The sequence below is a fragment of the Anguilla anguilla genome, chromosome 12 (assembly GCF_013347855.1).
Source record: "Anguilla anguilla isolate fAngAng1 chromosome 12, fAngAng1.pri, whole genome shotgun sequence".
NCBI lineage: Eukaryota > Metazoa > Chordata > Actinopteri > Anguilliformes > Anguillidae > Anguilla > Anguilla anguilla.
Genome location: NC_049212.1, coordinates 2,100,293 through 2,124,820, shown reverse-complemented (window position 1 = coordinate 2,124,820; position 24,528 = coordinate 2,100,293). Strand labels below are relative to the sequence as shown.

The 24,528-nt window shown below is 44.1% G+C and overlaps 3 protein-coding genes across 3 annotated transcripts in view; 1 reads left to right on the top strand and 2 right to left on the bottom strand.

Moving 5' to 3' along the window:
* Nucleotides 1–24,528, top strand: part of LOC118209722 — a 411,967-nt gene that overhangs the window by 366,143 nt on the left and 21,296 nt on the right. The gene's annotated exons all lie outside the window — the stretch shown is intronic.
* LOC118209893 (echinoderm microtubule-associated protein-like 2) lies at nucleotides 1,493–24,052 on the bottom strand. The gene is made up of 13 exons (XM_035385618.1): nucleotides 23,903–24,052; nucleotides 13,992–14,126; nucleotides 13,488–13,587; nucleotides 8,763–8,917; nucleotides 7,428–7,553; nucleotides 6,491–6,622; nucleotides 5,872–5,939; nucleotides 4,191–4,279; nucleotides 3,434–3,531; nucleotides 3,065–3,152; nucleotides 2,874–2,969; nucleotides 2,401–2,531; nucleotides 1,493–1,767 (listed from the first exon to the last, which is right to left on the bottom strand). The coding sequence occupies exons 1-13, from the start codon at nucleotides 24,050–24,052 to the stop codon at nucleotides 1,642–1,644; spliced, it is 1,494 nt and encodes a 497-aa protein (XP_035241509.1). The 3' UTR covers nucleotides 1,493–1,641.
* Nucleotides 9,932–13,067, bottom strand: LOC118209729 (piggyBac transposable element-derived protein 4-like). Its single transcript, XM_035385301.1, has 2 exons — nucleotides 12,494–13,067; nucleotides 9,932–11,815 (listed from the first exon to the last, which is right to left on the bottom strand). The coding sequence occupies exons 1-2, from the start codon at nucleotides 12,706–12,708 to the stop codon at nucleotides 10,165–10,167; spliced, it is 1,866 nt and encodes a 621-aa protein (XP_035241192.1). The 5' UTR covers nucleotides 12,709–13,067; the 3' UTR covers nucleotides 9,932–10,164.

Genomic DNA, 24,528 nt, shown 5'->3' with positions numbered 1-24,528 from the left:
TCTCCACGTCAGAGTGTTTCTGCGAAAAAAAACAATCTTGCCTTGGACCATGCAGTGCTATATATCTGCACAGGATGGGAGTGACTAATATAAAACAAGATGGCTAAGTACATCCTATTTATATACAGCATTTGGGAAATTATCAATCTAAATCTATAAAAATGTATTTACTATGAGAATAACATTTTAACAGCTACCTTTTCTGCCAAAGGGCTGCCCCTCATCTCAGGCACAAGTAATTTGCTGAAGAAGCTGTAGGGGTTGGAGGAGGTTGGGGGGGATAAATATGACATATTTACTGAAATACAGACAGAGCTGAAGAAAATGAGTACTCCGCACCCTTTAACGTGGGGATTATCAACCTTTACTGATCCAGAGACCCCCTCCGCCCACCCAGGCTCAAAGGCATCCAGGAGACCCTTTTAAGTTAAAAGATGATATCTATTATTAAAAAAAGGTTTTAGAAGGTTTGTGGTTTGTGGGGGGTGGGGGTTCACATTGTGATTGCAGACCATGTGGTTGGGGAAGGGGGGGGGGGTGGTTTGGGAGATCAACAGACCCCCAAATGCAAACCAAATCTTTGCCAGGATCATTAAATGCATTCTAAATGCAAGCTGCATGTGTTATGCAGTAGCAACATTTCATTAATTTTTTTACAGGCAGGTGGATCAAGCTGTTGATTGGGTCCAACCCCCAAAATCTTGCTAATCACATGTTCCCACTGTGCCTCGCCTTTGGAAAATGTCCAAATAAACAAGTCAGAAGTCAGGGCAGGGCAGGTGTGTAGGTTTCCCTGTTGACCTTATCCATGGCTTTACAAAGACGTGGCTATTGCCTGCAAATACATTGGGCCAAAACCAATTTCATGGCAGATGAGAGGAGAACGAGAGAGAAGGTGAAGGCTGATGTCACATCCTTTCTTTTCTTGGCCCCGGTCATGTTGACAGTCAACAGCAAGTGGCAGCAGGTGATGGTGCTGGTCACAAGGTCATTTCAGAGAACACACCTCCAGCAAACATGACCAAGACCTGACCATGTCACAATCAGCATAGTAATCCTCTGTATCTAAATCACACATCATACAAATACCTCCTCACTGGGACTGCGTGAAGTCATAACACCACAGAAAGACACAAAATGTATGATATGTTCAGTTGGATTCCCTACTTTTTGCAGGCAACTGGAAGTAAAGTAAAACAGAACTGGAAGTAAGGCACAAAGTTTTACTCTCAACAAAAACTAAGTGTACACAATCAAACTCAAGTAGAAACTTTTTAGTAAAACAAAAGAGGCCAAGTCTAGCATTAGCATACTTCTATCTACGCATCAAGTGCTTAGTGCCACAACAAGATTAAGTACTTTAAATATTAAAATACAACAGCCACTCGGTTATATATCTTTATCGCTATAGACTTCTGCAAACAGCACATGTAGCAGCTACAGCTCTTTAAATAGCTTTAAATATTCTTCTTGACATGCTATTTCTTTTTTGCCAGAGCCCCATCTAGTGGCTACTCAGCACAGTACAGTACAGTACACTCAGACAGCAAGGAGTAGGAGAGCAGGGTAAAGACAGTTGTAGGCACAGCAGTCCTGCCCTCTAGTGGACAGGAGGCTCCAGTGAAGGTGCAGCAGAGTTCCCTAGACGACCGACCACTGCAGGATGCTCATGTCCTTCCCTCCGGTAGAGATCAGGTGACTGTCGTCATGGAGAAAGGCAGCGTTGGTCACATGGCTGCTGTGGCCTTTGTAAACATGACTTGGAGCCTAAGAGACAGAAATAAAGACAGGCAAAGATTCAACAGGTTCAACACAAGCCTGAAAACTAGCAGATGAAAAAGTGTTAAGATAAAAACCAAATCCGCAGGGGGAAAATCTTTTATTTTCATCTGAATAACCAAAATAATTTCTCTGCACTTTCCAGATCATTCTAAAGCAGTGCTTCTCCACCTGCATGCGGCCAAATTTGCCAAACCAAATGCCACCACGCTAGAAACCACACAGGGCTTATGTGTTTTGACACTAACAGCAAAATAAATGGCATTTATACATTTACAGATAGGACCATTCATGTACACAAATGTTGGGAAGCACAGCTGTAATGTGATTGTGGATTTGGGTATGAATGTTGGGAAGCAGAGCTGTAGTGTGATTGTGGATTTGAGTATGAATGTTGAGTCACAGCTGTAATGTGATTGTGGATTTGAGTATGAATGTTGAGTCACAGCTGTAATGTGATTGTGGATTTGGGTATGAATGTTGGGAGGCAGAGCTGTAGTGTGATTGTGGATTTGGGTATGAATGTTGGGAAGCACAGCTGTAGTGTGATTGTGGATTTGGGTATGAATGTTGGGAGGCACAGCTGTGATGTGATTGAGGTTTTGGGGATAGTGCTCTCACCCTTGGCTGTGAGCAGGGGTTGGGGAACAAGCGCACTTTGCCAAAGTCGTCGGCAGAGACCAGGAGCTTGGCGTCATGTGACCTGCACACGGCGTTGATATCTGTACCATCAGCACCATCTGGCCAGATACCTGACAGGAACACAAAAACATAACACATCATGATGAGAACAGACCATTCAGCTCATCTGTAGCATTTACCTACAAATGAGAGAGTATCTAGCGCTAACCAGTCACAAACTAAATTATCAAATGCTGTATCAGACCTGCACACAGACCCCTGAGGGTCTGTGCCTCTACTACATGACCTGGCAGGTTGTTCCACATATTAAAAATGCTTCCTGACAAGCTTGGGTAATTTACTTTTTTCCTCAATTTCCACCAATGCCCCCCTTTTCAACTGACAGAACTAAACCTGAACTGACACTCACCAAACACGCTAAAGCAGCCCCAGGGGGGTGAGCACCCACTCACCAAACACACTAAAGCTCAGCACGCAGGTGGAGGTGGCCCACTCCAGGTTCCGCACAGTGTCTGCACTGGTCAGGTGTTTGCCACTCGCGGCTTCCCCTGTGGAGCGGGGAAAGAACGGGGGCGTGAGCAGCAGTGTGTGGACTGTGACCGGCTCTCTGACCAGACTGCGACTCTCTAAGAAAAAGGCTCACAGAATAAGATCTCGTAGTCTCCTGAGTTGGTGACGATGTACTGGCTGTCGGCGGACCAGTCCAAGTGGGTCACAAAACTGGAGTGGCCCTGTGAAGTAAAATTAAGCAGAAACAAAGTCAAGCATTAATGAGGCTGTGTTATCCCCTTTAACTATTTCAACTGCTACATTCTTTTGCAATTGGGACTGTGAGAAATAACACAATATTAACATCTTGTTTATTCATGATATGAATGTGTACAGATATAGACTGATGTATGTAGAAAACTGAAGTCATTTGTTTTTGAAATGTGATATATCTATTTGCAAGACTAATAAATGAACAGAAAAAAAAGACTACAAATCCCATGAAGCAGTGCATTTTACCCACCGTGCATTTCCCGGCACGGCTGCACTTCCTGCCATTCTCTGTCACAGCATAGATGTAAACAAAGTTGTCGTGGGATCCCACTGCCAGGTAGGCCCCATCTGTGAAGCAGAGGATCAAGTGACTGTGCATAATGGGTATACACTGAAAATTTTTCCAACACAAATGGACTGTGCTCTAATGTCAACCTTTAAAAAAATGATGACCATATAAAAATAAATTCAGAAACCACATTCATAAGATCATTAAATATGAGGCTATATGAAGAAAAAACATGTCTTCACTAAATGGAAGCCTTATATAAGGAATATTACATACATTATTAAGATATATAGATATATATTACTTTATATATGCCTTCATTGCACTGTAAGTGAAATCCATTTATATTTTAAAGATATTGATTTACTTTTTGGATTTGCCTCAATGAGTTAAGTGCTTATCAACAATCTCACTTTAAAAAAGTGCGTCTGATTGTAAATTCCTGTGTAATCAACCCGTACACCTGTGGTGATGTTTTACACTAAGCGTACATAACAGTAGACTCAGTATACAACAACATTTCACTGATGTAGGGAGTATGCCAAACTGTTGAAAATTCTTCAACTACTTTTTTCTTTCTTTCATCTCCTCTGAACTGAGAAAGACTGCTAGAGCAGATCTCTGATATGTGAAACTGAGTCAAGCACTTATGACACTGCTGCCTCTAAACGTGTCTGTTGTGCTTCTCTGTGGTGCTGCTGCTCTTCGCTCCACACACCTGGTGAGTATTTAACGATGGAGATGATCTTGTTGCCGTCAGTGTGCGTCGAGACCAGGTCCCTGGTGTCGGTATCCAACACCAGCCACCTGGAAGGGGCAGAGAGACAGGCGGGTCAGAACCAGAGAGACAGGCGGGTCAGAACCAGAGAGACAGGCAGGTCAGAACCAGGGAGACAGGCGGGTCAGAACCAGAGAGACAGGCAAGTCAGAACCACATCACTACCTCAGGACTGGAAAGACTGCCGCTCATAAAAGACCCTGTGCAATCAAAATCATTATTTCGCAGCTGTTGAACCCAAGAAAACAAATATTGTGGTTTTAAGCCTATTTTATTCAGTTATGACTTCATTCAGTTTTTTTTTTTACCCTGAAAGAAACAGCTCTCAACCTGCCCATTGCAACAGCATTTTGTACTGGTCATTTTGTGTAAGAAAAATGAAGATTTTCATTTTAGCCAATCAGCAGTTATACTGTTTAGAGGGCTGCCAATCAGAAGTGAACTGGAAGTGAATATACATACAGATTGGCTAAGCCATATCAGACCTATGGCTCTTGTTTGTACAAACGGCATACTTTATATAGTTTTATTATTTTGCAGCTTGTGAATTTAAAAAATGAAGTAGACATCTTTATCTTGCAGCTTATTGAATTGTTAAAATGTAAGAAAAAGGGTGATTGCACAGGGTCTTCGAAGGAAAATTTGAATGACAAATCTGAACAATTCTCCCCCTTTCCAGGACAGTTTAAAGTGAGTTAGAAAGTTTCAGCTGCACTGCGGCCTTCTAGGATCGCAAACTGACATTTGTTTGCTGTTTCCAGAGGATTCTGGAGTCTGCTCAGGAGATAGAACCTTTCATCAAATGGAACAATACTATGGAAGACTGAATTCCCCCTAACAAATACAGCACATGTCCTGAGAATATTCTTTTACTTGAGGAATTGTGTGTGCTACTGTTTGTGTGCTGACTACTGTCTGCGTGCTACTGTCTGTGTGCTGATGACTGTCTGTGTGCTACTGCATGTGCTGACTACTGTCTGTGTGCTACTGCATGTGTGCTTCTGTCTGTGTGCTGACTACTGACTGTGTGCTACTGCATGTGTGCTACTGTCTGTGTGCTACTGCATGTGTGCTACTGTCTGTGTGCTGACTACTGTATGTGTGCTACTGTCTGTGTGCTACTGCATGTGTGCTTCTGTCTGTGTGCTGACTACTGTCTGTGTGCTACTGCATGTGTGCTACTGTCTGTGTGCTGACCACTGCATGTGTGCTACTGCATGTGTGCTGACTACTGCATGTGTAGCACTGCATGTGTGCTGACTACTACATGTGTGCTACTGTCTGTGTGCTGACTACTGCATGTGTGCTTCTGTCTGTGTGCTACTGCATGTGTGCTTCTGTCTGTGTGCTGACTACTGTCTGTGTTCTACTGCATGTGTGCTGACTACTGTCTGTGTGCTACTGCATGTGTGCTGACTACTGCATGTGTGCTACTGCATGTGTGCTGACTACTGCATGTGTGCTACTGCATGTGTGCTGACTACTGCATGTGTGGCACTGCATGTGTGCTGACTACTGCATGTGTGGCACTTTTATGATTGGTCACATTTCTTTGGCTCCTCATCGGATCTCACAGGAACTCTACTGAATCATAACGCAGAAAAGATTTTTCTGTCGCTACCTTCCTGTCATGGTTCCCACAGCAACAACAGCTCCGTTGGGATGGAAACCAGCAGATCGTGCAGGATCCTGCCAAACAATCATCAAGGAAAGAGCAGGAGAGTCAAAATGCGCAGAGCAGGACATGGCTTCATTCAGAGTTTGATTAGTTGAGCCTTGTGCAAACACCATGACTAATGCCTAGAACACTGTGACAGCAGTTTACAATCAAGCTTACTGTCATCATGGCTACTGAAAAAATAGATTTTTACCCACTTTGCAATCAGTCAATTTTTTTCATTTAAAGTTCAAATGTTTCAATCTACTTCCTCTTTCAGCAAAAAACTGTTACACACTGATGCCAGTCTGACCACTGGAGTACAGCTAAGAATCTGCCAATCCCCGGCTCAGTTCTGAAGCTGGCTAATGATTACTTAACTCATGGCAGCATATCCAGGTTAAACATTTATCAAACAGATCACATTTTTAAAACCTCTATTTTTTTTATAACCTTGACCGTTCACACATATGAAAGGTTTAAGGTGAGGTGGCATCTGAGTGGCTTGCGCAGTCCTTTCTGAAATCTGACACCGAACAGGGAAATGAAGGCCTGGAGGAGGAGGGGGGGAGGGTGTACACGCCTCTATGTACTTGCTCCACAAGGGCTGGTGAGAGGCGGAGTCCCACAGGTGGATGAGCTTGTCCTGGCCGCAGGTCACAAACTGCTCCAGGGTGGGGTGGGAGTCCAGGCCCCACAGCTCGTCCGTGTGGCCCTGTTCCACGAGAGAGAGAGAGAGAGAGAGAGACGGAGGGAGGGAGAGACGGAGAGAGATTCTGGGTTCATTTGAATTAGGTCACACTGTTACCAACTGGCCATAAAAATTTTTTTTTACAAAATACACAACAAAATACCACACCCACTGCATTTAGAAAATTTGACGAGACCAACAAAAACCTGCACATTGAGAATTGGCATGAAGAAACTAATTTAAACAATAAACTGGAAATTTACTGTGCTCTAGGCCGAGATTATTCCCAGTCAGAATATCTTACTAGAGTTAAAAACCAAAAAACAAAGGCGCACATTAACAATGTACAGACTCAGTGACCACAGCCTTGCCAGTGAAATTGGGCCGCTGGCAGCTGGAGACAAAAGCCCTCTTCCTGCTTTCCTGCCCCAAGTACCTCTCAATCAGTAACCAATATTTTCCCAAATTCACTGCACAAATTAATCTATATGAATACCTATCAGAACCAAAAAAATGAAAACTTCTTCTGGGGGAAGAGGATATCGCAATAGGGGAGGCAGCCCAGTATGTCTCTACCTGTCATAAATTAAGAGTGGTACTGTACACAATATCATCTGTGTTCATTACTAATACTGATAGGTTCATATATTGTTATATAACAAATATGTTTTAACCTGGGTGTGTGTGCATGTGTGTGTGTATGTGTGCGTATCTACAGTAGATGAACTTCTCTGAATGGGTGGCAGAGTTGTGGGTGTGGACCTCTCTGTAAACGTGCCCCTGATGCAGTGTTCGGGCTGAGAGCGGTCTCACTCCAGGCCTTATCTACCTGCACGACTGGTCTGAGCTCCCCGGAGAAGGAGCCCTGCAGGATGGCGTTTCGGGTGGTCCCCACAAACAGCCCGTCCTGCTTCCCCTCCGCCAGGCAGCGAACCGGCCCGAACATCTCAGACACCTGCAGGGGAGAGGGAGGGAGAGGAAGGAGAGGAGTGAGGGGAGGAGAAGAGAGAGGAGGAGAGGAGAGGAGAGAGGAGGGGGAGGGAGGAGAGGAGAGAGGAGGAGAGAAGAGACGAGGGGAGGGGGAGGAGAGGAGAGACGAGGAGAGGGGAGAGATGGGGAGGGAGGAGAAGGGGCGGAGCTTGTTCACTCTGAACTATCGCAGACCCAGTCTGGCAGGCCCCTGTGCTCCACACGCACAGTACAGGTGCAGGGGCACCTGGGGCAGTTTGCTGTTCTTTAATGACATGAACCCCACGGTCTTAAAGGGCAAGCACCAGATATTTAAAAAATGAAATACACCAGCCAAATGGAAGAAGTCCTATTTTATGATTCACATTGTTAGTAAAGAATGTACAGTAATAATTGTATTGAAAACAAAGGTAGAAATTAATCCTAAAAGAACACAGAACACATACATGACAGAAGCAATTTTCCGGTGTGACTTCGGATGTTTCCATCAGGAGTGGTCAATTTGTCAAATTTGCAGCCATACTAACAACAATTCCTGCTTAATTTAATGAAAAACCTGGAGACTAGATGCTGTTAAGGGGTGTTGCCCTCTAATCAACCAGCCTGTGGTGGCACAGCTACTCCAACGCCAGGCTCTAAAGCTAACCTCTTGGCCCAAAGCTGAAAGTTATCCAGGGTTGTGCCTTTGGGGGGGGGGGGGGGGGGGAGAGACTACTCTATATCCACCTGTATTTCTGAACACAGTCTGAATGACTGGTACATCCATCTCATAAATTATAGTTTATTTGTCTTCGTATTCAAGTATTCCTGCTGAATGTAAAGCAAATAACCTAAATGTACATTTTATAATGCAGTTCACCAATGATTTTTATATTATGAGTGGCCCTGGATACTACGTGTGAGGAATATTTACTCCACAGAAACAGTGGTGAACAGGAACCTGGAAACTGAGCAGCACCACTGAATAATACTGAAAACTAAAAATGCAAATGTCCATGTTCATACTGTGAACACATACAGAATATTATGTATCCATCCATCGGTATAAGAGAATCCTTTGTGTTCTCAATCGTTTGATCCTGCAGGGTAAACACACAACCCCGCACAACTCTGGCACTAGAAGTAAGAATCCAGCCTTTAGAATGTAGTTTTGTCTCATGAGGAGCCTCTTGCCCTTGAAGCCTGGTCCTCTCACCTCAAGCTCGCTCTTCTTGTGGTAGTTGTGGTCCCACAGCACCACGCGTCGGTCCTTCCCTCCCCCCGACACCAGCGTCCCGTCCTTCAGCACGCAGAGGGAGAAGATCCCACCCTCGTGGGCCCCCCCCACCACCTGGCTGATCCGGCTCCCACCTGTCAATCACACCGCCCTTTATGTGCTGACATCATCACGCTTCACCCCGGCCTTTATGTGCTGACATCATCGTGCTTCACACTGCCCTTTATGTGCTGACATCATCAAGCTTCACCCCGCCCTTTATGTGCTGACATCATCACGCTTCACCCCACTCTTTATGTGCTGACATCATCACGCTTCACCCTGCCCTTTATGTGCTGACATCATCACGCTTCACCCCGGCCTTTATGTGCTGACATCATCACGCTCATCCTGCAGCTAACAGGCATGCTTTCTCTGGCTCAGAAAGGGGCAGGTAAGGGGTAGAGCAGGTATGGGCAGGGACAACTCATCATAAGAGACCTGCCATCACCTCTGTAATCAGTACAGCTCTTAACTCTCAGGGGTCTAAGGGTAAAATGAGGCAAACTGGTGATTCTGCGATGCTCTGGCATTTGTGTAAATTTCATCAACTTCATATACAGTGATTCCAAAGTTTTTCATATCTTTGTTTTCAGCACAAACTCAGCTACAAGAATATGGCAGTAGTAAGTAGGTCATAATCATGTGTGGATTGTAAACAGCTCTAAAATCACACAAATTGTAAACAGTAGTTTTGAACATGCACAGGAATGTTGTAATAAAACACACTAAACAATTGTGACGAAGACTTTTGGTCACTGAAATGTGTTCATCAAGGTCTTGGGTATCAAAAGATGACAAAATATTTTTGCAAATCCAATGAGAAATATAAAATAAATTGCTAAAAGTAAGTGTTGTGACTATTATTTTTGAAAATGGGAGGGCTAATGGCCTTTCTGTAATGAATATTTATTGAGAAGGAGGACCTGCCTGCTAAGTAGGCTATTCACACCTGGCCGCATGCCTCCCCACCTCTAAGACAAAGACTTTTCACAAAGCAATACACAGTGAGCCATTTAGAAGACAGAAACGCAGACATCATTTGATTTTGGTACATTCATTGAAGTAAATTATATGAATGGGAGATGCAATTCACACACACTTCCAGGTTATTTCAGAATCAGAATCAACTTTATTAGGCAAAGTGCATAATATAAAAGAGCATTTACACAATATAAACCCAATATTTCTGCTTCACACACACAATTTGACTCCAGAATGGTTGCCACAAGTGCCTTACAAAACAACAAACACAAAAGCCAATGAATATAAAAAGTGCTTAATGTAAAAAGAGCACCTACACAATATACACCACTATTTTATATATTTTGTGTATAATCTTTCAAAGTTGCAAGTGCCATTTTGCAAAACAGTTCCTGTCTGGCTGTAAACACAGGGGGACATCACATTCCTTGCACTTCCATGGAGTGTTCTGTTTTTTCCCGAAGTCCATCCTGCAGAGTTTACATGTCTTGCGACCAATCGAAGCCACCTTGCTGGCATCCAGAGTCTGTGAGGCTGTAGGCACAGGCACATGATCATAACATTCCCGTCTTGTTACATTGGGTGCCTTCTGTGAGACGCCACACAGCTGCGCAGTGAGCTCCTCCATGAAGGCCTTGTGAGGCATTGCTTCCTGTTGTCCCAGTGATGACAGTTCTTTATGTAGGATATACGCATTTGTGGCAGCAATGTCCAAGAAATGTAAAAACAATTTCCGGTACCATCTCATTGTTTTGTGCTGTGTTGTGTAATACTGTATCAGTTGGTCAGACAGATCAACACCCCCCATGTGTGCATTGTACTGGATGATAGGTGATGGGCATGGAAAGTTCTTTGAAATCCAGACACCATCTTGCTTCACCCTCCGCTGTATTGTGTCCCCAGTGAATGCTGCATGGATGGTGGAACAGACAGCCACCTCTCGTGTGTCCATCCACTTCACAAAAACCAGAGGACCATCCCTTATCCACCGTAAAGCTCCTCTTCCTGACTTCTTAGTCAGAGCATTACAAGCAGTGCGTGGACATTCCTTCCTGTTCTCTCTATATGTCCCACAAGCACCAAAGTTTTGTCCATACAAGTCCCTGAAGAGCTTTGGGCTCGTATAGAAATTGTCCATGTACACATAATATCCGGAACCCAAGAATGCACGATTCACAAGTGACATCACAGAGTTATATGAAAGTCCTTGTCCTGTCTGAAAGCTGTTCTTTCCTGTGTACACAGCAAAATCCACAGTGTATCCATTGCTGGAGTCACAAAGCACAAACAACTTGAAACCCCACTTTGTCGGCTTTTCTTTCATGTACTGTGTCATACCAGTCTTTGCTTTGGTTGCTACCATTCTTTCATCCACTGCAAGGTTCCTGCGAGGATGATAGAAGGCTTTGCAGGCATGCTGAATTGTGTCCATGAGAGGTCTGACCCGGAAGAGTTTGTCATGCTGCGGTGTGCCCCGCTTCCTGTCATTTTCTTGGTCCTTGTCTGCATCACTCATGTGTACATTCCAGCAAATAGTTCTGTATCTGTCCCTTGTCATTACGGTTGCTGGGAATGGGACAGAGAAAATGCTACTTTGCCGCCAGTAATCTCTGATTTGGTCCAGCTTTACCATGGCCATGTAAAAAATCAGTCCAATGTACCTGTAGAATTCCTCTATCCCAATGTCAGTCCATTTATACTTCCTCCCTTTTGCTATTGCCCTGGCAGCATGCTCGTTAGTGTTCTTGCACAGTGTCCTGACAGCATCTGTAGAGAAAAATAGTTTGAACAAATCCAGAGGAGTGTGGGCTTCTGTCGAGCTCAGCTGCACTCCAGGTTGCCGCGCAGGACGGAAACGCATCACCGGTGGGGCCACATCAGCAGATTTCTCAGTTTTCCATGACCGAGCTGGCTGAGCTGCTTGCTGCTTGTTGACTGGTGTCCTCTTGCCACTCTTGCGTCGCCTCTTAGCAGGTGGTAAACTAGGCTGTGTTACCTGATCAGCATCTCTGTAAATGTAATAGAAACAAAATTGTTAGGAAATGTGACATCAAATCAAACTTTATTTAGCACATTCCCATCAACAACAATGTGATTTACAAAAAAGGGACAAACCACTAACTAATGAAAACAAAACTTAGAAAATGTGGCAGTTATATCTTATACAAACAAATAACCGAACAAACACAACCAGATGCAGAGAGGTAGCCTATAATTTTGAGATGCAACGGTTAGTGTGGAAATTTACAAACGCGCATATTACTCGATATTCCTACAAACACACACATAAATTGCAATACAGTACACATATTTACAAATAATAAAAGCTATCAACGAAACAACATTAGCTAAACTCACGCAACTCATAAATAATGCCTCAATCTGAAGTAGGTCTTTTTAGCTAAGTGGTTAGTTTATTTCCCGAACTTACATGCAATATGCTAACATCGATTGTGCGAGGACACCCGGTTTTAGAATCCTAGCCACGCCAATACACGCCACGCATAGGTTATTTACGTACAGTGATCAAGTAAAATAGTTACAGTGCAATTTTTTGAGATGCAGTATTTGAATCGTTCGTAGTGTGGCAATTTACAAACGCGCATATTACTGGATATTCTTACAAACACACAGATAAGTTGCAATACAGTACACACTACCAATATTATCGTAAGAAATACACTTACTCATGAAGTTGATCCTCAGCTGGATCAGTTCGCAGTTCGAAATGACACCGTTCTTCATCAGTGTCAGCTTCAGTGTCCGGACCTGATGAGTTCGCGTCTTCATGGTCGCTCTCCCACAAAGCATGAAGAACATCCAGTCCAGTCATTCGTGCCATTTTCCGAAATGAAATGTAAGGATTGCCCGAGAAGACGTGGGCTATGCTTCTGTGTGACATTTTATCCTTGTTTACAGTAGGCGCTCTCGCACATCAAACGCATCGCCCCTCCCCTGCCATCGATAGCAATTAGCATGTCATTATCTTGTGAATGTGGTCTGGGCGTACTTACTGCCGAGCGAACATCACATATTAATGAGAAAGACTTAGCACATGGCAATGGTCTGTTTGATCTCATTTTAAATAGCTTAAAACAATTCATATATTTTGTCAATGGGTACATTGGAATGCCACGATTCTAAGGTTTATGTCAATGTCTTTGTTGTGTCCGTATGATAAAAGCTCGCGAAGTTATTCATCCAAATAGCAACGAAATCTTGTCGAGCTCCGCCGGCGGAGCTCTCGACCCCAGAGAGTTTAACCTTAAACATCCTTTCATAAATGATCTGTAAAAGCCTGATCCTCTACTGGTCAACACAGGATAACGTGTCACTGCTGGACTAATCTAGTTCATAAAATGATGAGGTCAATTCATCTCAAAATGCACAATTTAAGACGTCCTCCACAGAACATGTTCTACACCATAGCTCAACTTTAACTAGTCACAGTGTGACTGAATATTCATAGCATTTTTAGTAAGAGAAAACATTAAATTTATGTTTTTCCTGTTGATTGACCAAGTGATGCAAGCACATTATTCCAATAAGTATTAATGTTTTGAACATTCTTAAAAAACTGGGGTCTGCAATCAATGATTACTGGCCTTTGCCTTAACAACCACTTAGCAACCACAATGAGCAGCATAAGTAACCACTGGTGCTAATTGGGACTAATCTGACCTTTCCCCCAGATGTAGATATTCCCGCTGGAATCTCCGGTGATGGCGTTTCCGTTCTCGGCGAAGGCGACGCACAGCACGTACTTGGGCTTCTCATGTTTCTGGGAAGCGAGAGCAAGGACCAATCAGGAGGCAGCCCCCGCGACGCTCCGTAATGGAATAAGTTACTGGGCATGCTCAAGCGCCTGTCACTCAGTCTAAAGTGGTTCTGGAGGCAGGCCTAATGGCCAGTCAGGAGCTTCCACCTCATTAAGAAACCACAGATCTGTCAGCGCAAGCCTGTGCTTGCACACACTGAGTATCTATAATAATGGCTTGCATAGCTATACTAATTTGGTGCATGTGCTTAAAACCTGAATGCATCCAAACTAATTTATACTTTTCTTTCAGAGACATGCATTTCTAGCTGAAATAGATATAAACATGAAAAGAGAAAATCGGTACTGTGTGAGTCGTGAGAAACTACAGGTAAGAGAACAGCTCCAGTTAATCTTTCAGTTTGTACCTCAAACAGGCCCTGCCTCTTGGTGAGTACATTCCTCTCCATGGTCCAGAAGTTGAGTTGGGACTTCCCACAGGTGACAATCAGGTTAGCCTTCATAGGGTGAAAGGAGGCTCCCAGCACAGACTCGTTGGAGCACTGTCAGGTGGAATGCACAGTACCGTCAGCGCAGCGCTAACTCAGCATCAGGTGGAATGCACAGTACTGTCAGCGCAGCGCTAACTCAGCGTCAGGTGGAATGCACAGTACTGTTAGCGCAGCGCTAACTCAGCGTCAGGTGGAATGCACAGTACTGTTAGCGCAGCGCTAACTCAGCGTCAGGTGGAATGCACAGTACTGTTAGCGCAGCGCTAACTCAGCGTCAGGTGGAATGCACAGTACTGTTAGCGCAGCGCTAACTCAGCGTCAGGTGGAATGCACAGTACTGTTAGCGCAGCGCTAACTCAGCGTCATTAAAGTGCATTAAACTCAGTTACTCTGATAAACTCAGATACTCTGCCTGGCACAATGAGAACCGAACACACATACCTGCCCCCCTCTCCCCCTACCGCAGAGCAGGAGTGTGTGATGATGATGATGATGATGATGATGGTAGAGGAGTGTGTGTGTACAGGGTAGGAGTGTGTGTGGACCGTCCGGCCGGCACTCTGTCCATCTACAGCGTCTCTGACTCTGACACACTGACCCTCCTGCACAGACTCCACACACACTTCACTCAACACACACCCCTCTGTGCTGGATTTAGAGTGTGTGACTCCTCAGTGTCCCTCTGCCAACTGGAGTAGAGACACACACACACGCATGTGCGCGCACACACTCGCATGCACACACACACACACCACACTCATATCCACTCACACACGCACACCACACACACTCATATACACATACACACGCACACTCAATCACACACACACACACACGCACACTCAGATACACATACACACACACGCTCAAACACACACACACACGCATGCACACACACACACACTCATGTATACATGCACACACACACACCTCACTCATATACCCACTCACACACACACACACTCATATACACATACATACACACACTCAATCACACACACACACTCAGATACACATAGACACGCACACACCCACACCTACACACACATCCACACACACGCACACACGCACACACACACACACTTCACTCAACACACACCTGTCTGTGCTGGATTTAGAGTGTGTGACTCCTCAGTATCCCTTTGCTCACTAAAGTAGAGACACATACGCACACACACACACACACTCTCTCACTTACTCTCCAGCACACACACACATACTCTCTCACACACACACACACACACTCACAAATGCACACACTGGTGTACGCTCATTCACACGCACTCATACACCCACGCCCAATCACACACATGCACACACACACCTACACACATGGAAATACACAATCTCTCGCACACACAAACACACACATTCACCAGTGCACTCTCACGCGCACACGCACATGCATGCATACGTACACACGCTCATTACCGTATGCACACACACACACACACTCTCTCATACTCAGTCACTCACACACACACCCTCTCTCTCTCACACACACTCACATCCACAGTCACACACAGATTCACACAAATGCACAGACACACACACAAACTCATGCACTCACGCACACACACATACATGCGTGCAGAGACACAAACGTGTCAACACACACACACACACACATTCTCATTCCCATACGCATGCACACACGTATCAACACACACACATTCTCTTGCCCATACACACACGCACACACACACACACTCATTCACTCACACATACACACTCACACAGACACACATACATGTATGCACACACATTATACACATGTCTACACAAACATTCTCATACCCATACACACACACACACACACACACACGTATAAACACACACACACATTCACAAAGGCACTCTCACGCACACACACACATACACATACATACACTCATTCTCAATCGCACACACACTCTCACATCCACAGTAATTCACTCAAACGGACGCACACTCACATACACACGCACACACACAAATGTATAAACACACACAAACACATTCTCTTACCCATACACACACGCACCCGTGTGCACACACACATGTACACACACACAGGCATACACACATACATGCGTGCACACACACACACACATACACTTTCTCTTACCCATTCACACACGCAACCTGGGCACACACACACACACACACACACATACGCACTCACACATATGCACACACATACTCACATCCACAGTCACTCCCACAAACATACGCACGCATGCACAAACATTCACAAATACATACACACAAACACACTCTCACCCAATCACACACAAACACATGTCGACACACTTGCAGCCTTCCTTGACCAATGCCTTACCAGTGCAATTTCAGCTGTACCCAATATTAACCTCAGTACAGCTTAAACCCTGTACATAAGAGTATGATCTTTCAGCATGTTCAGGTTATTTCAAATGTTGAAGGTGTGTTAATGTACTTTCGATTATTAAAACATTAATATAACATTGAGTGTAATAATGGCAAAATATGGCAGGGTAAAATGTTTTTGAAGTAATAACTCTCTCCTGTACCTGCATCTTTGTATAAGAGAAGCCAGTGCCACTCCTCCACTTAAATGTGCATTTTACTAGTTTTTATGGTTGCTTTCATTCATTTTCATAAGAGTTGCAATGTGCAAATTTCTGTGGGAAAATGCGGCTGATAGGGAGAATGCAGAATGGTCACTGCAGTGTACTTATTTCCTTTCATTACTGTAAACAATGATGGGTTGAGTTTCCTTATTTATTGGGTCTGTTGCTTTTATTTTCTGTATTTTCAATAATCTTCAATAATCTTCAATGATTAAACCTGAATTATAATAAACATCAAATGTGCTGGTGTTATGATTTATTATTGTGTGATGTATTTAACTCCTGTGACACAGTAGTACTTATTTCATATTCTGTATGGTATTATGTTTGGGCTCAATATGAACATATCAGCATGGGGTTAAAATCTGCACAGTTGAAGCAATGATATTCATCTATAGTAGTGGAAATAAATTATTATTTAATAAATTATAAGAAAAGTTGTGTAGTGTCTGATGAGTGGTTGCTTCTGTTATTGTACTGTAACCACAATTCAATACATTTAGAAAAGTCACTACTTGTCTATTGAGCAGGTGTGTTTATATTACCTCTCAAAATAAATGGTTTTCCTGCAGGTTTTAACCTGTATCTGCTGCACATCAGTTGAATGGATTAGACCACTAAGCCAAAATCAAGGCAGAAGTGTGGTTTGCATGACATCCAGTCTCTGAGATGTTCCTGAGACCCTACAGTTTTCCTCATTTTTTCATATGCATTTCTAATATCTGCAAACACATTACAGTATGTTATGACTGCTTTGACTCAATGCAATGAGCTAAACCAACAACCGGCAAAATTCTTACCTTAAGACACAAATTGCTGTACCTACACGAAGTACAAAACTCTAAATCACACTCAGTTTTCACAATACAGTCACCTCATATTAAGACATCCAAATTATTATTGCTACACATGCAGATTGTAAAATAAAGGCAACATGTTTGCAATCCTGTCTTGTCCAACAACATTGCCCATGTGAGTCGCATTGCAGCATGATTGGTAATCCCAACATAAAAGGAAGTTTTACAGCACTACATTCAGCAGTGTCTGACAACATGGAGCAGCCCAATGCTGTTGGTACTGATGGACGGGTCGTGGCTGAGGCTGAGGTTGTGGTAAAGCAGGTAGCAGAAATCCTGCTGTATCGAATGAATTTAGAGCCACAGTGATTGACCATGTCATAAATCCAGGCATAACAATGGGAGAAGCTGGAAGGATTGTAAGGCCAAACTTAAAACTGTCAATAAGAGTTTTTGGACTGAACATTGATAAGTCAGTAATCTACTGCAAAATGTGATACAGTAATTACATTACAGGATTGTTGTGTTGGTGTCATTTTATATTATTTCTGTTACGTGATGAGCCTGTAAGCCTTGTTAATCATTTTTGTTAGAGACCGCGCAACTCTGTTTTTCCAAAATGCCGGCTTATTCCACATGGGGGAAAATAGCGTTTGTGTTAGGTATTCGTGTGGCAATGTCTGTTCTGTCTGTTCTGATAATGTGATTATTGTTCTTCTATCAGATAAGGCCTGCTGGTGCAAGTTTATAATGTTGCATTTGTATGTGTTATTTTACTGTTTACATGTCAAATGTCTAGAGTGTAATTGTTTCTGTTAAAATGATTGGTTGAATAACACATATCACCGCTATTTTCACCGACCATGTTAAACGTACTCACTTGCGCGTCTCAGCTCCAAAGGCATACTGATGATAAACCCATATTCCAATCTGTTTGAAATGACACAAATTCTGCCTAGTCTGTTCAAACATCAGACATTTTTTTAACTCTACATCTTGTTTATGCCCTGCACCTGAACAAATTGGATGTGCCCATTCTACTGTACCATCTCCTTTGTAAGCTAAGACGTTCCTTTCAGCTGACTGCATCAGAATCTGTACTATTGGCATTTTATGAGAGCTGAAAATGTACAACATTGTTAATCAGAAATTATATCTGGGTGGGTAAATTGGTGGATGTGCTGCAGAACATAGTTTGTCATTGATTTATAAATATACCAATATATCCTGGGCTTTCACTGATGGTTTAATTGTGGTACATATAGCACTGGCCTGATATGCATTCTATGTTTGCAGTTTGCTTCTACCTGACTGCTTCCTGCATGTTAGCTGAAACAACCCCCTTGTTAGAGCAGATATCTACCTCCCCCACTATCAAAGCAAATCACCAAAAACTCTGTGTAGAGTCAGGTAATTAATCAGGTAAATTAATCTGACATTTCTTTTACTCTGTTCTTGCAAAGCTTTACAATTTTCTTTAATATTATCTAAATGTAAAGCACTTGTAACTGGGGTTTTGAAGAAAAAATTGACGGAGGTGAATTCAACATGATGAATGACTTCCTTGATGTCATACTTCAAGAGATAAGATGTGAATGCTGAGTTATTGCTCACTGATATTGGTTGCATGATAAACAATAACAGTGATGTGTGAAGGGGACTAGTGACTTGTGTTTTCTGTTTTAAAGGTCATCATCAGATCTTGGAAAAGAATGAGGGCTTCAGCTGCTATCAGGCAGAATTTGCCATGGCCCGTGGATTTCACCATTACAGGCTGAAGAAATGTGATAGTCTTTATTTTGGATGTTTGATTAAAGAAAAATCTATTGGCATAAGTATTTTTTTGTCTCATTTTATTAAACGTATTCAGATTTTGACATGTCTCATTGCTGCTTAATTTCCTGATTCCTTGGGTTACAACTACATCTAGGATTTAAATGTCCACAGTTATGACTCAATGTTTGAATGTGGTCAATCATTATCTGCTTTTCAGCGACACGAAAGCGTATATTTAAATCGCGTTAGTGCATCTAATCCAGGAGTGAGATTTCTACTCGGGAGACTATGGTAAGATTAAAATGAGTTTAATCAAAAATATTCACATTAGACATGAATACTTAAATTGTCAAACTCATTGATCATTAGAAGCTATCAGTTGTATTCCATGAGAAACAACAGACTGATCGTAAATGCAGACAAGCAGGTGTGTCTCCAGAGATGACAACACCCTTTTAAGGTGAACAAATGGTATTGCAGATGCGAGGGTAGGATGTCTCAGGGTCGCAGCATACCGAGACATTTCTAACACAAATTATAGACTGGGCCTACTGTAAGGCTACAGTCAATAATGTATATTTAACTAGTAATTAAAATATGCAATTATATAATTTATACATTAAAACCCAAGCATTGGTCTGTTTCTACTGTCTCAGTAATGCTCTTGTGCCTTTATTTTGGAGATTGATGGTGATCAATTCCGGAGCTAAGCAGCATGAGATCCTTTATGTTGATGAAGCAGGTTCAGCCTTGGCGAACATCAGTGCCGTGGCCAGAACCTGATTGGGCAGAGAGCTACGGGCGATGCGCCGGGACAGTGCGGAGCAAACATAACAACGCGTGCTGCCATTTTGAGGAGCTGAGCCAAATGCTCAGACGATGTTTGGGCCGATGTCAGTACCACAATGCTCTGGTCTGCAGCAGATCCCCAGAGTTCAGATTGATGCTTCTCCCACTCCCCTTTCCTAAAGCCAATAGAGGAGTTATTTTGGGACTGGAGGTGGAAGGTGTATGACCGGCGTCCGTGTGAGCAGGCTGCTCTCCTTCAGGCCTCTGTAACAAATGAGCCATAATTCATACAAAATGGAGACAACACGAGTACAAGGTACCACCAATTTATTACAAACAAAAGACCTGATATATGTCTGACATAGGCAGTACATATGAGTTGTGAAGTGTAATGGAAATGCAGTGTGAATGTGTGCAGGTGTGAGCACAACGAGATCAGTGACCAGGTGCTGTGGGCAAAAGAAAAACAACAACAGATATAGCACAGACTGCAGGGCCACAGACTGCCCGGTTACAAGGTGGCAAAGAGACAAGAGAGAGACCATCAGCAAACAGTCTTATATTCCCCAGTCAGGGGTTAGCAATCCAGTAATGAAGCTGATTACTGCTGCTTCTGCACCTGTAAGCCACAAGAGAACAGATAACCCCCCAGCAGGGAAACACAGGGGCACAACCCCCCCAGCAAGGAAACAGAGGGGCACAACCCCCCAGCAGGGAAACAGAGGGGCACAACCCCCCAGCAGCAAAACAGAGGGGCACAAACCCCCAGCAGCAAAACAGAGGGGCACAACCACCCCAGCAGGGAAACAGAGGGGCAAAACCCCCCAGCAGGGAAACAGAGGGGTACAACCCCCCAGTAGAGAAACAGAGGGGCACAGAAGACTCTGGGTCACCACACCATGGATGGCACAGGAGAGGCAGCAGGTTATAGCAGTTTGCTAAGGTGGTCTGGGAGGATGGACAGCATGGGGAAGTGTGGAGGACCGATCGCTCAGTGGGTCAGACTGGTGCAAGATACCGCAAGCCAGGCTTAGCTTCCTGATCAGGGCCAATTATTACACCCTGCCTTCTCCTCAGAACCTGCGCTAATGGTTTGGTGCGGATGAGACCGTCCGCTCTGTGCTGCCCCCAAACGAGTCCTGTGGCACATTCTGTCAGGCTGTGAGACAGCTCCAGCACAGGGACACAGAGCAGGCCTCCAGAACAGGGACACAGAGCAGGCCTCCGGCACAGGGACACTGAGCATGCCTCTAGCACAGGGACATAGAGCAGGCCTCCAGCACAGGGACACAGAGCATGCCTCTAGCACAGGGACATAGAGCATGCCTCTAGCACAGGGACATAGAGCAGGCCTCCGGCACAGGGACATAGAGCAGGCCTCCAGCACAGGGACACAGAGCAGGCCTCCGGCACAGGGACACAGAGCAGGCCTCCAGCACATTCTGTCAGGCTGTGTTACGGCTCCAGCACAGGGGTGTTACAGATGGCGGCATGACCAGCTGCTGCAGAAGCTTCCGGAAATACTGATGACCAGCATACAGGAGGCAAACAGAGACGCTTCTCCTGTGAAAGAGCATCAAACCCACTTTGTGAGGCAAGCAGAGGAGGAGGGGACCGTAGGACACAAAGGTGGGAGTAGAGTCCTGGTTCCAGGCAGAGGGTGAAGCATGCATGTAGGTCTTAATCCACAGCTCCATTTCCCAAATGAGATCAGCACAGGGTCCCTGTGGCCTAACATGGAGACGTGGTCTACTCGGGCAAAGGTGGAGCTTCTTATATGGAGGTGTGGTCCACTCGGGCGAAGGTGGTGCTCCTTATATGGAGATGCGGTCCACTCGGGCAAAGGTGGAGCTCCTTATATGGAGATGTGGTCTTCTCGGGTGAAGGTGGTGCTCCTTATATGGAGACGTGGTCCACTCGGGCAAAGGTGGTGCTCCTTATATGGAGAAGTGGTCTACTTGGGCGAAGGTGGTGGTCCTTATATGGAGACGTGGTCTTCTCGGGCGAAGGTGGTGCTTTTTATATGGAGACGTGGTCTACTCAGGCGAAGGTGGTGCTCCTTATATGGAGAAGTGGTCTACTCAGGTGAAGGTGGTGCTCCTTATATGGAGACGTGTTCATCTCGGGCGAAGGTGGTGGTCTTTATATGGAGACGTGGTCTTCTCGGGCGAAGGTGGTGCTCCTTATATGGAGACGAGGTCTACTTGGGCGAAGGTGGTGCTCCTTATATGGAGACATAGTCTTCTCGGGCGAAGGTGGTGCTCCTTATATGTAGACATGGTCCACTCGGGCGAAGGTGGTGCTCCTTATGGAGCTCACCCTCCCATGGGAGGAGGGGGCAGAAGCAGCCTATGAGCAGAAACGGTTGAAGTACTCCGACCTGGCAGCGGAGTGTGAGAGTGTAAGGAGTGCAAGGAGGCCGGTTGGAGAGCAACAGTATATCCAGTGGAGTTGGAACTCTGAGGCTTCATCCGCCAGTCAGTGCTTCACCTTCTGGAGAACACGGGCATGACTGGAGCAAGGCTGAGGAGGCCAGCTAGAGGGCTGGCCAAGGAAGCAGAGAAGGGGGGCTGGTGGATTTGGCTCAGAAGGAAAGAAGGAAAGGGGGGGGGGGGATGAGCTAATACCCACTCCACCAAAAACAACAGCAGGCAGCGGCAGGGAGACGTCCCATCACTGCCTCTCCACCAGGAGATGTTCTGGGATTAAAGAGACATTAAGGATCGGTGGCTCCAGGCTAATGGCCCTGCAGTGTCTCTCTGGTGCTGCTGGAGCTGCAACAAACAACAGCACGCAGCAGAATAAGGTCTATCTGTGCATCCCAGCAGAACGATGAGCCCTGTGATGCCATCACAGCCCAGCAGTGCCAGGACTGGGTAATGCACTCAGAAAGAGCCAACCAGCACTGCCGTGGAAATGAAGGCACCAGACGGGATGTGGATGAAAATCTGTGGCCAAATACAGCAGAGAGACCAGATCACAGCATGATCAGGATCACAGCATTGTATTTATTTTCCAGGATCACAGCATTGTATTTATTTTCCTTTATTTATTTATTGTGTATGTTTATTGTGCTACTGCAGACACTGGTTCAGTATTGTACATTATTTGTATCAAAACATTTTGTGTGATTGCAATTATTATACTTAGCAAAACATTATTTTGTTTACTATTTCATGTCTTTCGTAAAATACAAGCTTTGAGGTAGATGCAAAACACAGAATGTAAACTGATGTCATGAAGTATGGTCACTATAGATTTTTATGTTTTGGACAAACAGTTTTGCTTTTTGTGTCTTTCTTGCATAATGATGGACTCCATTGTATGTATTTTGCCTTTTACAATAGACAGGATTTTTTATTCAAAAGTCTGACTCCATATATTTATTATAGTAAATTGATACAGAACAGAACACAGGGTTATGATTACGGTACAACATTCCTAATACCTATTATAATGTAGGCAGCAAACCTTTACCTCATTGCTACTTGCATTATCAGAAAATGAGCTTTCATCCTCTGTTCTGATAGGACTTTGACAATGACCGTTTTATTAAAAAATCCAGTAATGATTAAATTATGTTGTTGAACATGTCCAATCTTATGATGCTGTGATAAGACATCACGCTGGTTATCTCACTTGCTAGTTTTTTCTTTTTGCTGGCTATATGAGATTTTGAGCCCAAAATTAGGACTATAACATTCTGTGTTGAAGTCTGCAAATTGAGACACTTTGGTGAAAATTGCGGCAATGCAATCACAAAATACACTATTATTACAATAAGAATATTCTTTTGATACTACAAAAATCTCCTGAAAACATAAGTATAACCATTTTTTCAGTCATGATAAAACAAGATGTGGATGGAGTTTACAAGCTGGGGTAATTTATGGACCCCATCAGAGCTGGCCTTCTGGGTCAGTTTGAGTCTCTTTGTGTCCCTGGAGTAGAGGCTCCCAGCCCAGCACACACTGGTGTTGAACAGGACACCGGCCACAATGATCTGGTAGAACATGGCCAGCATCCTGCTACACACACCGAAGGAGCGTAGCCTCCCCAGAAAGAAAAGCCTTCAGTCTAGTAGGGCCTCCAAAGACATAAACCACAGTATCAATATTTACTGATATATTTATTAATCAATGACAAACTATGTTCTGCAGCATATCCACCAATTTACCCACCCAGATATAATTTCTGATAAACAATGTTGTACATTTTCAGCTCTCATAAAATGCCAATAGTACAGATTCTGATGCAGTCAGCTGAAAGGAACTTAGCTTACAAAGGAGACAGTAGAATGAGCACATCCAATTTGTTCAGGTGGTGGGAAAGAATACCTAACACAAATGCAATTTTCCCCCATGTGGAATAAGCCGGCATTTTGGAAAAACAGAGTTGCGCGGTCTCTAATAAAAATGATTAACAAGGCTTACAGACTCGTCACGGAACAGAAATAATATAAAATTACACCAACACAACAATCCTGTAATGTAATTACAG